The 13,007-nt window shown below is 38.1% G+C and overlaps 1 protein-coding gene across 1 annotated transcript; it reads right to left on the bottom strand.

The window, feature by feature from the left end:
* Nucleotides 1-500: 500 nt before the first annotated feature.
* Nucleotides 501-12,618, bottom strand: LOC118566763. The gene is made up of 14 exons (XM_036150141.1): nucleotides 12,270-12,618; nucleotides 10,452-10,888; nucleotides 10,086-10,285; nucleotides 9,785-9,997; nucleotides 8,547-8,692; nucleotides 8,207-8,334; nucleotides 7,901-8,045; nucleotides 5,619-5,751; nucleotides 3,557-3,733; nucleotides 3,324-3,450; nucleotides 3,020-3,231; nucleotides 2,762-2,924; nucleotides 1,242-1,330; nucleotides 501-670 (listed from the first exon to the last, which is right to left on the bottom strand). The coding sequence occupies exons 1-14, from the start codon at nucleotides 12,498-12,500 to the stop codon at nucleotides 501-503; spliced, it is 2,571 nt and encodes an 856-aa protein (XP_036006034.1). The 5' UTR covers nucleotides 12,501-12,618.
* Between the last annotated feature and the right edge of the window lie 389 nt (nucleotides 12,619-13,007).

The raw sequence follows: 13,007 nt of genomic DNA, 5'->3' as shown, positions 1-13,007 counted from the left end.
CGTCCACAATCATTGCTCACAAAAGATGGTATTGATATTCTGACACTGATATTCTGCGCTGAAGCTTTCAGTTGACTCTTAATGGGCTCGACCACCATAATGGAAATTTATTAGTTTAATTAATGATTGTAGCTTCTGTTTTTTAATTGTTTTATTGAAATGGGTCCGATTTTATAAATCGCAAACTATGAAATGTATCTCTTTGTTCATGTCATTGCATTGCATTTAAAAAAAAAACTATAACACGTTTTTTTTTTTTTGCTTCATGTAGCTTTACTAATTACTTAATAGGTAAGTGTATTCTTACCTTGGTGGTCTCTCTCTCCAATATTAGTGTGTGATGGCTGAGCTTTCATCGCATTATGGACTAGAATCTCTTTAAGGAGACTTAAGTTTTTGTAATCCATATTTTCAAAGATATCCTGAAACAAAATGTACAGTTTTGTTCAAGTTCTTCTGCGTTAGTGCAAACCCACCGTTTTGACAAAAACACAGACAAGCTAGAACACCTTCAACGATTCAGCCTGTTGGCAGATGTTCCGATAAAATTCCTGCATGTCTTTGCGATGTCTGGCCAACTGGGCGGCGACGTGGAGGTTCTGGTCCTCTAATTTGTCATAAAGAGTCTTTACATTGAACTCCTCCAGATCACAGCAGCCTGAAACACTTCCTAAAGGAGATAATTAAACGTCAGTCAGCGCGAGATAATCTTGTTGGTGCATGGCTGCACCTTGAAGTAAAAACTTTCCTTAATATGACCACATGTCAATTCCCCGGGGTCCCGCTCTCTCCCGCTCTCTAAATAAATGATATCAGCACAAGCCATTACAGTCCAACATTACCCATTATTTTCTTTATCGTCTATCTAATTCAGAATAGGCTGTTAACTAGAAGCTGTCACGCATGATGATCTCATAATAACCAGTCCATTTAAATATCTTGTGAAGCCGAATGAATAATGCAACATGCACTAAGTGAGAAACATTAGGGCCAGCACCACTATCAGTCAGCAGAGCACATTACCAAACAATTACAAATGCACTGAAAACTAAATTAGATGGAAAAGTTAGTGAAAAGTTTCCCCGAAGACTTTGTTTTTTAATTAAATGAAATGGAAATTTACTGAGATAACCTGTTTCGCTTTTTTGTGTGTGCGAAGCAGACACTATTCATTAAGCAAAGATTTATGTTGTTTGGGGTAAAAAAAAGTTACAGAAAAGTGAGACAAGCTGTGCGTTTACCTCCTTTTAACACCGCAGGCTCCTCGGCTTCTGCTCCCTCGCCTACACCTCGGCTCCCAAGAATGCCTCCTTGACTCTGGACAGTTGTGCTAAAACACATGAAGGAAAACTGCCTTTTTTGAAAAGGATTTTTTTTTTAGTTTCTCTAAAAAGATATATTACAGGATAAACAAGATGCTTTGATTTAGGAATACGTTCCATTATACATTCACCCTTTTCAAGCATTTACAATGAAAGATTTATCAACATCCCGCTGCATCTCAAATATTATTACCGAAATGTTGATATATAGTGATATATTCCAAATGTGACATACCGCATTGTTGCAGTAATTTATACAAAAGGAGGCCCAACCAAGTATTCAGTGAATATAAATCTATCTTTCTGTCTGTCTATCTATGAAACAGTATATTGAATCATCAACAGAAATAAATGCTTGAAAGATATCCCTTAGAGCAGTGCATCTATTTGAGTAAACCTTTTATCATACCATGACCATCATTGTTAATAATGTAAAGCAAATATTCTAATGAAAAACGCTGCATTGAAATGCTAAATAGAAACTCTAACTTAACCCTGTTATTCAATTTTCATTTTATGCATTCACAGAGCATACCGCAAACTTATTAGTATGGAGCTAGGCTGGTGATACTGCGATAAGCTTGCTTGCACTAAGAAGGAAGTTCAACCCATCCAGAGGCAGAGTCATCACTAAATAATCAGCTAAAGGGACACATAAGTAATTATGTTTCCTGGCAAAAAAGCTTAAATCTATGAACTCTTCTGTTCCCCTCTAGCTGATCAAATGACTCAACCTCCAGAGGTTTCCTAACCTCCACTGTGGTCTGCATATTATCATAAAATAATAACCTGGGGCTAATAAGTGAAGAATCGTGCCTTTATCTATAATGAACCAACAAGAAATCCAGAAATTAAATGCTGGTTAATGTACCATCAGTACACTAGAAGGGATTATACAGAAATAAAAAGATTTAATTCTCTCTTCGTTCTTATTGATCAGCTGGAGAAGCAACAAAATGTTGACGCAGATGAGCATCTAATCCTAAGTAAACAGAAAACCGTCTCTGTGAAATTACTAATGTAGCCTTAAAGCAACTCATTAAGAAACCGGTGTACCCCATCCAAGTATGTGTTTCACCTTACAGCAATATTGGCTGCTTTGACAGTTAAATGTGAAATGTTTCTCACTGTAAAAGTAAAAGTTAGAATATTGCCATGTACTTTTAATGCCGTAAAATGAATACCATCAGATGAGACGAAACCATCTTATGTTTGAACAAAAGGAATATAATTTAGATACAAAAAGAAACAGGGTCAGAGAGGTTGTGTAATGTAAAAGTATGCAGGAAGCTATTTGTATTCCATGAAACCGTTGTAATGTGAACCACATTACAACAAATGGCTTTAGCTTCAGCATTCGTACATTTAATATAGTTTAAAAGTAGATTCTGAAAAGTAGTTTGAAAAAAACTTCATCCCATCTGTTACATAAAAAGCACCTTTCTCTGCTGCAAACGCACTCGGCAGGACAAAAGGGCTCTCCGAGGCTGCGCCACTTCGGTCTTATCTTCCAATGGGGGACGAGCTTTGCTTTGCTGGGTCGCAGAACCAGCACGGTTGTGGTCAGGACGACAACCAGCACCAACAGCAGACTCAGGATCCCTACACATTACAAATTATGTGAGACCAGCAAAATAAATCTGTACCGTTTAATCATTCAGAGGTGAGTCATTAAAAAAAAAAGAAGAAGAACTCACCAGCGATGAGCCCCCAGTCAGGCAGAAGGTTGAGTCGGTGTTGTTTTACGATCCCATGCTTGACCAGGAGGGCTGGAGTCATAGGTTGAAACGCGGCAGCCCTGGGGTCACATTCTGTCCCCGCCTCACTGACCACCACGACTAAACTCCACTGAGAGACAACACTGTCCACAAACACATACTTTCCTGCTTCTGAAAAAACATGGGCAAACCTGGGCGGCGTCCCGGAGAAAGAGATGCTGTGAGAGTTTATTTTAGCAAAATATAATTTGAAATGATGAATACTGTGTGGAGTCCACACTACATTGAAGAGTTGAAATGTGTTTGCTTCATCAGGATCTGCAGATGTCTGAAGGCTCCAAAGTCCCAGCTCGGGTTACTGTTAAACAGGTGGTCCTTCTGGTACACCGGGAAGTGGCTGAGACGGCGGTCTATGGATTTCAATAAAGTTAGAATATCACGAGAATAGCTAAAATTAACAAATATAATCCCACCAACGTGACAAATGGTTATCAAAGTAAATAAGATCCTAGATACCAGTGTGGTTGATGGTGAGATGAAAAACGAGCATGTCACCCGAGGAAAGGCAGGCGATGGGGTTTGGGATTCGAGGAAGGACATCAGTATCATCATAATCATCATCATCATCATCATCAACTTCTTCTTCAGTCTGCCTCCTTTTTCTAGGTCGTGTATTTAGGATATCTATTGGTTCTAAAAAGAGAAACCTTTGCTGATTTTTAAAAGTTTTACATATTTCTTATTGTTTTGTGAGACAAAAAGGAGAGTTGACTAAAGACTTTAGGGGAAAAAGATGTCAGTTCTGGTCAGAAGTCACCTATCATGGACATGAATGTTAAATAAATGTTGGGCCACTTAATACATTTTTCAACAGTTCTCTTTTCAGGGTAGAATTATTATGCATCAACAACTTTCTGAATACGGGATCTGGGTGCAGAAGTTTGAATCAAATTGTATAAATAATACATTCTCAAATATTCACAATCATCCCCATAACTTAGTTACAGACCACACGACAATATTAACTGCATCCTTTTGTTTTGATCGACTGATTTCTAAACACAGACTCGCCTTTTAAGCATTGAGTAAAGATTTTCAACAATACTGTCAAGATGTAAGGGTTTTGAGGAAATCATCTTTAAAGTTTAACGTCTCCGTACTTTAGCCATTCCTAAACCCGTGTTATTGTGTGGATAACTGTCCTGTTAAGACACACATTTTGGCTGAATCATCTCATCAAAACTTTCTCAGACAACACAATTTTTTTTCATGTTCGTTAAGAAGGACTTACTTTCAAATTATTCAAATTCAATTCAGACCTAAAGCTAGATGCTTATAATGTGGACACAATCAGTTGTTTCTCCTGGACATTGATCCCAAAGACACATCAAAAGTGGTTTAGTATGGACAAAGCAGGTTCAGATTATACAACTGAAATGGTCACAATCTCAAACCCAGAATTGTTCCGACCTAGGCCTCCACTATGTTTTGTCTTCTTTACAAAACAATATAAAGGTGCTCAATGAACATTTTAAAGACTTTTAGCTTCCCGTTGTTGTTTTTTCTCTCCACTTTTCCAGTGAGTTTATGTGGGATTTTTCACAATGAAAGGTTTTTCTGCACGTCCGTTTTGCACATATGCTTTGGTTCGGGGCAACCTAACATCTGGCCTGAGTTCTGACTGACCGCGGGACATGTGCAGAGGTTTTGTACAGAAGTATATTAATAAAATGTGACATTTCACAAATTGACTATACACTTACAAGAAAAATAACTCTACATAAAAAGTGATAAATTAATATAACGTTGTCACAAACAATTTTATAACACCATTGTATGGATATAATGTTTGACTTGCCATAAAACTGTATCTCATCATTGTGGTTTTATACTTTACATCTTGTACAATGAAAATACAATGAATAGCAGACTATAAAAAATATCACATCTAGAGCTGTAAAATGGAAGCGCATTCCTCCAATATCTCAATAAAAAGAGAAAGAGATACCGATTATGGGCTCAAAGTCATGCTACAAAATGTAATTCCTCTCATTTCTTAAAAATATATCTGGAGAATAGTTTAGGAATCCACTACTCTTGCAAAGTTTAGACATAGGTAAACCTATTTAAAACTTCAAACACTGACTACACTCGAATAACTTTTTTTCTAACACAGGGAATTTACAAAAACTGCAAAATTGCATTTAACTTTTTTTTCTTTTTACTTTAGCTAAAGTAATGCCATTTCCTTTTCCTAGAACCAGCATAAAGCTGAGAATGTGTCCCTAACCTTTAAATATACTTGTGTAAGCTTGTTGATGGAAAAAACTGGATTGTTTCTCGACGATTTGCTAAGGGACAATAAACTAAACATTAGAGAATAATTATTTATACAGTTGAATCTGTCTGTATAAGTCTGATCCCGAGAATAAATATATATATATATATATATATATATATATATATATATATATATATATATATATATATATATATATATATATATATATATATTAATTTCACTAAAGTTGATGCCAATGATATGTGTTTTTAAATTGCTGACCAGTCCAATACTTACCTGAAAGGAAAATATTGACCAGATCTTTTTGAATGGGGATCCAACCAAAGAGTCCTTCAGAGGAAAACTGCACCAAATGTACGTTTCCAGATGTTTGTACATGGATATCTGGGCCTAAAACATTTGTTACTGTCTGAAAGGAGAAAAACAGAAACCCAGACAAAAATGACACATCTCTAATTCAAATAATCTAACAAATATGTTTTTTTTTTAATTACAAAAACATTTAAGTTTACTCTTTCTGATTACTCCATTGAATGACTGCAACCTTTTTTGTTTTGTTTTGGGTTTTTATGTTTGTTTTTGGACTTTTCTGGACTGTTTATTGTTTCATTCCCCTCTTCCAGTCACCAGCCAATCAGCACTGACATCCTACCTACCACTCTGCACTAGATCATCTACACCTGCTGCCTCTAATTAGAGTCAATTCTGCCCACCTGTCACTCTCCCTATTTATACCTGCCTCATTCATCCACTTGCTGACAGAATATCTTGTCTTGCTACCTGCCTGCTTGCGTTGTTTGTGCCAGTGGCTTGCTTTGGTATTGCTTCTGAGTTTCCCTGGATCCAGTCCTTATTCTGCCCTGCTATTTCATCAGCGAGTGTTTATGTGCACCGCTTGGAAGGGAGGATTCCTGATGGATTCTGTTGTCTGATCTGCTTATGCTGGAGAAACATTGTGTGGCTTCTATCAATATTCTGGAGGCTTCTAGTCATTCTGATTGCATCTGTGAGTTCCTGTCCAGTCTGGTTCTGTTTTGCCTGCCTCATCATCCACTACCCATCATTTCAATAAACTTTTTAAAAATGTAACTCTGTGTTGGTTGAGTATCTGGCTTGACCTCAATCCAATGGGGTGTGCCATTGGCTGCCCTTAGTCTGTCCTTGATTGGGGTCCAATCCTTGGTTGGACTTGAAGATCACGGTTCACAAGCACAAACCATCCAAGATTAATGGGGAAAAAATCCCAGTGGTAAAATGTGGCAAACTCATAGAGACTGACCCAAAGTGACTTGCAGCTGTAATTACAATAAAAGCGAGTCTACAAAGCACTGGCTTTTGGGGAATGAACAGTTACAAATGCTGAAGTTTGGTTATTTTTTATTTTTTTTAAATAAAACAAGTTGTAATCATGTTCTGTAAATTAAATGGTGCAAACTCAACCATTTAATTGCAGGTTGTGAGGCAACAAAATATGACGAGAGCAAAGGGGGGTTATCACTTTTGCAAGGCATTATGACATTTGTCTGACTAAAAGTTACTCAAATTGAAGAAAATTTTCTCAAAAAAGACATTTGGTCACACTCAGATAAAACAGGAAATTTGTGTGTAGGTTAGGGAGGAACGTTTTCACCAGCTGCCTCAAATTGTGATTAAAACTGAAACTATTTTTGTCCAAACTTATCAAATTTCATACAAGTCTTCATTTTAATTATTTCTGTTCAAATTGTTTTCTTTTTGAGATAAAAAGAAAAAAATATGACCAACCATTGACCGCTGGAGATAGGTACCCTGCAACCATGCACGGATAAGCAGGTAAAGAAAATGGATGGAGATAACAAGATAGCAGGGAGAAGAAATAATTTTAGGGTGTACTTTATTTTTACTATGACTGCTCAATCAACAATTTTAATTGTCTTTATCTGTGAGATCTTGATTCATTTTTTTTGTTTGTTTATCTTTGTTCTTTGTCTAAATCCTTAGCTTTGTCTCCCCTTTTTTCCTTTCTGTGTCAGTGTTTATCCTGCTCACGTCTGCATTTGGATCCACCAACTGAATCGTGTCCTCTGACAGTAATACAAATAAGTCCCTCTATTTCTCTCTAAAAGGAGCTAAGTCTACCCAATCAAACATGTACACACTCATACACAAAAAACAATTTTGTTTATCAACTAAACTGTTTTTCCTACCAAACATTCATAAATTCTCCACTGGCAATCAAATAAATTAAAAAAAAAGGTCTGCAACTGCTGCAATTTACAATCAATCCTGAAAGAACAATCTGAAAAGTTGGGACTAAAACTTGTTGTGGAGAACTTTCCGTAAATTTATTATTCAGGCAAACAAAACAGTCAGAGAAGCTACTTGGCTCCATCATTACAATCCTGATAAAGCCTTGTCTTGATTCTTATCTGCTACTTGCAGCGTTCACATATCCGAATGCACATGTAGGATAACCGATTTGCGTATGGTAAATAGCTGGATGTGATGGGATGATTTGCCGTGCTTTAAATGTGTAGCAAATCATCATTTTGTCTGTGGCTCAGTCAGCTTTCTCTCACCCTTGCCCAGACCCGGCTGTTTCTTTCTCTAAGGCTGAGTTGCAAGTCTCCATCCGTGGTGAGCTGGGCAGACAGCTGAGGCAGCCTGAAGAGGCAGGAAGTATTGCAAATCTCCTCTGCAGACACGTATCGCTCGCACAGACAGCTGGGGCACCAGCAGATAAGACAGGGGACAGCAATTATCAGACATACCAGGCTAAAAAGTGTACAACCTGGGTATCATAGGCTGGAGCAGGTTTTCCATGGCAACTTACAGTATATCAGTGATACGTTACGGAAATAAATAAAATAAACAACGAGGCTCACATGCCCATCTCCATATCCAGAATCCCTCCATGCGATCCACAGGTTATGTTACAGGAGTGGAGGGACGGCGAGACACACTCTCTGGACGCTGCGACTCGTACTTCTCCTGTGCTGCACCGCCTGTTCACCTGAAACACACAAGACCAAAAACACTAACATCCGAGTGGGCTTCCAATACAAGCAAATTTGTTGTATCAGTCCTCACTGGTACCTTCAGACATAGCCAACTTAACATTACATAGATTTAAACGCAAAAGGCAGTTTCCAGTCTACACAATATGCTATTAATTTTATAAAACATTCAGTACAAATTATAGACATATTCCTTTATGTTACTGACCTCAGGCTGGCAGTCCAGTTCGCTATCAGAAGCAGAACTTCTAAAGTCCAGCTCGTTGTAGTAGATGAAACCAGTTCTGCACAAACATGATCCATCTGAATACTGGAAAGCCCGGTTCTTCCCGATGCAGGTACACGAGGAGGAACCTGCACAAATCATTTTGTAACACACAAAATTATTATGGCAAAATAAGTGCTGTAAAAAGCCAAAAATTTTAATTTTAGAGACCATAATTTGTTTTATTAATTGTTCATTGCAGTGGATTTTGAAATTCAGCTCAAACTGAAGTTGCTAATTTCTAATTCAGTAAACTAAACAGTAAGCTAAACTGTTTCTAAATGTAAGACAGTTATTTTTAGTTAATAGGTTAAGAAACAAAAGAACTGAAACTTATTTCCTGGAGCTAAAGTCTGATTCTGTAAATACAACGCTGGCCTGTTAGAGGAGGTAAGGTTTGCGTAAGTTAATTTGTCCTTTTTTATATACATTTTTAAGTTGAACTTTTATTGATCAACCTTGGCTAACAAACATGTTTAGGCTCAAACTACTGTGCCTTTTGTCTACATGTTTGTACTGTTTTGTTCTTCTTCGTGTAATATCTCTTAAAAGCTGTTTGATTTTGCCACCAAATGGATTTTATATTTGTTTTTATGAATTTGATTTCTAACTTTTTTTTTGTTTAGTTGGGCTGCCTTTTAGTTTTTGTATTTATTCTATTTTTATCGTCTTAAAAGCCCAGCCTTGGACTAGGTCTAATTAGCCACTGGGTAGAGGGCCTTTGCAAGATAGCGTTTGTTCCTTCTAACACATTTCAAATAAAAACGAAGTGAAGGAGGTGTAGTTTATGATAAAATGATTACTACTACTATGATTTCACACATAATACTGCAATAATTGACCAGTCCCTTGAAACTGGTAATGAACAAATGAACCAACACTTTCCCTTTATGTCCTAAAACTCCAAACACTGACATAACACAGTTGCTATTTCTTGAACTTTATCATTAAATAGCATCCTTCACAATATAGCTAAAGGTGATATTTAACAAATATAGTGTACATAAAGCCAGTGGGTGCTCTATTTTCAGAAGGATCTGAAAATCTTGCTTAATTTATTCAACTGTAGGCTATTTTATGGGACATGATGTAAAACATGTTTACTTCATGCAGTCTGTCACAGTAAAAAATGCAGAGAAAAAGTTTTTTTATGTGCAGACACATATATCTTGTTATCTAACCGGGTGGAGAGGTGGAGGAACTCCCACATGGGAAGCAGGCCTTCTGGGCAGGAAGGTGGTTAAAGGTGTCGGCTGGACAAGGGTGACAGTCGTCCATTTTCTCTGCACGAGTAAGGTTACCAAAAGTGCCAGGTGGGCAGGACCTCGGCTGGGCGGATCCCTTCCCACAGACATAGCCGCGAGGGCAGGGATTACTCTTGTAGTTCTCTGTGCCTTGTCAAAGTTGGGCAACAAAAAAAATAAATAAATAAATAAATATTGCAACATTTAAAGAACAAAATATGATACTTCCTTTTAGTACCTTGGGGGCAGTAGTATCCTGGTAGACATGGCAGGCACTGAAGACTCGGGGAAAGGTGTGGACGATAAGTGCCCTCTTCACACAAGCTACAGCTGCTGTTGTTTGATCCTCTGAGACCGTTCGTGCTGACAGGCATGGATCCTCCAGCGCAGGATTTCATGGCAGAGCTGTTGGCAGGGCAGTAGTAGGGAAATGGACATCTGTGGAGTGACGTAACAAGTTTATCTTTAAAGCTTTTACTCAGACCTTGTAGATCAGCCAGTCCACGTTTCAATAACTATTGCATGTCATTCCTCAGGCAATCGTGCAGGATGCATTTGGGTTTTACCAACACACTTCAGTTTGTTAGCTCTTGTATGTACTCACTGTTGTTTAGGGCTGTCATAAGAATATGATCCTTCGGGGCAAATATATCCTTCTGGACACACTTGAGGCTCAGCGGTCTGAGGTCCACAGTATGAGCCAGCTCTGCATAACTTCTCTGAAGCTGCCCCTGGAGTGCAGTCAACAAACCTCATCAAAGCAGCAGGACCTCGTCTGGATGAGTTTAGAAAGTAAATATTTACTAAGACTCCTACCGACGGGACATTGATAGGAGGCCCTGCAGAGGATTCCTTCCACGTTGGGCTTTCCTGAAATGCGAGGGTCTGGGCAGAAGGTTCCCCCTGCACAGGGTTCACACTGGTTGGGTGCGGCAGCTCCAGGAAGCTGCCTCTTGGTCCCTGGTGGGCAGAAGATGGGGGGTCCAGTCCCACTGCACCAGAAGCCAGGTGGGCAGGGACTGCTGGTATACTCCGTGAGTCCTAGAAATCCCCAAAATGTTATTTCTTCATTGGAAATTGATAGCAGTTTTGTGTTTTTTTTTCCTGCTGCCCATAAGTAAATGATCCTGCAGGGCGGACAGCTGATGAATTTATTTAAAATTTCGAAAAATGTCTGACAAAAGTAAGAGTGGTTTTCCTTCAGCTCTTTGCATTGGCCTGTTACACATTAAGTTTCATTATGGGGACTGATGACCTATTTTAGTCATTGAAGGGTCTATTTGTCCGAGTCAAACCATGTTCAATATGCACACGCCTCTAATGAGGGATTAGGTAGTGGGTATCTGGGAATTATTTATACTCCTTAATTTTCTCTGGTAGGGTTTTTCGTCAGGAGGGATACCAACACTAAGAATAAAAGTAACAAAACGTTTGGGGGAAAAGAAGGTAATCAATACAATTCATACAGTGCCATGGAAAAATATTTTCCCCTTACAGATGTTTTTTTTTTCTTTTCTTCCTTTTTTATGCTTTTCTGTCACACTTAGTATCTTTTACATGAAATATGCACAACACAGTGAAATGCTTTTTTCTGCCTCTTGTCTTTTCTTCTGTCGTCAACAAACTTAATTTCCCAACCACACTTGCCTGGCTGGGAAATTTGAAAGAACAAAAAAAAAAAAACATTCAATTTAAGTTAAACCCTGAAGGTGGAAATAAATTTGCAGCATCATCAACCTCACATGTTCAGCAGCACTTCAATTAAGTAACCAACACCTCAGGGTTCAGAATTATTAAAATTACTGTAACAAACCTGGAGTTCCTCTCTTCTTGTTATTTAAAAGAGACCAACAGGGAGGGAAACTATTTTCTGAGCAATATACATTAGCTGGGATTACAATAGGGCTCAGTTTCAAGCCTGAAGCTTTTGTGATAGGGATTAGAAAGAAGTTTTTCTCTGAAACTCCTCAACTCAATTATTTCTGTGGCCTCAAGTGACAAGTTATAAATTTAGAGCATTACTCACCCTTATCTTAGGGAGTCGTACAGACATAAATATTATAGTTAGCACATACATACCCTGCCTGTATGTATGTGTGTGTGTGTGTGTGTGTATATGTGTATATATATATATATATATATATATATATATATATATATATATATATATATATATATATATATATATATATATATATATATGAATAAATAATGAAATCATAATTCATTTAAAATGGAGAAAAAATTTAAGTTCAAGCCCACCGGATATTAAGGTGAGTTTTATGTTTCATTACATTTACTTGAAGAGAGAGAATTTTAGTACATTAGAACATCAATAAAAGTCATGATAAAACCTAATACTATGTGCATGCTTGATTTAAACGTTTAATAAATGTACTCTGTGAGATCCTTTACACGCTACCTGTGCTGTTACAGTGTGTGCCAGGAGGACAGGGCAGGCAGTCACCCTTGCTGCCCGCTCCTGGGGAAGCCCGGTAAGTAAATATGGGACACGGCCGGGGTCCGCTGGCGCCACTGAAGTCACTGCCGGGCAGACCGTCACAGTAATGACCAGATGGACAAAGATGAATGACAGGGTCTCCTGCAAACAAAAAAATCCCTTATAATAATACGTAAAAGAAAAAGTTTTCATGATTCAACTGTTATTGCCACTTCTTTTATATCAGTATCAATAGTGAGTAGAGTTCACATCTCAGCATAAAAGATGTTCTGTGAAGGTCTCAGATTAAAGAACAAACAGCACTAAGAAGACCAAGAAACGCAGCAGACATGATAGAGTTGTGGTGACGTTAAAGCAGAGGTAGGTTCTTAAACAATACCCCTAAGCTCCTCACACAGCATTTTTTAATATGACACAACTCCAAAGCTACTTGGACATAGCTCACCAACCTCTTTTCATGGATAAGGCAAGAGGAGCAACAATTAGAGAAGCAGTGAAGAGGTAATGCTGGAAGAGATATTCTTTAACACTGCTGAAAGAAAAAGAAGTAGCATTGTCACTTTTCTACAAGTGATGGAGAGAAGGCAGGAGGACTGGATAAACAGGCTCTGGTACAAAATTTGAATTTATCGGGGGTTACATGCAAACCGCTGTGTGGCAGGCAACTAGACGCACCATCCCCTCTTGAAATATAGTGCA

Source organism: Fundulus heteroclitus, chromosome 18 (assembly GCF_011125445.2).
Source record: "Fundulus heteroclitus isolate FHET01 chromosome 18, MU-UCD_Fhet_4.1, whole genome shotgun sequence".
NCBI lineage: Eukaryota > Metazoa > Chordata > Actinopteri > Cyprinodontiformes > Fundulidae > Fundulus > Fundulus heteroclitus.
The sequence above is the reverse complement of the archived record's forward strand: the minus strand, read 5'-3'. Positions and strand labels throughout refer to the sequence as shown.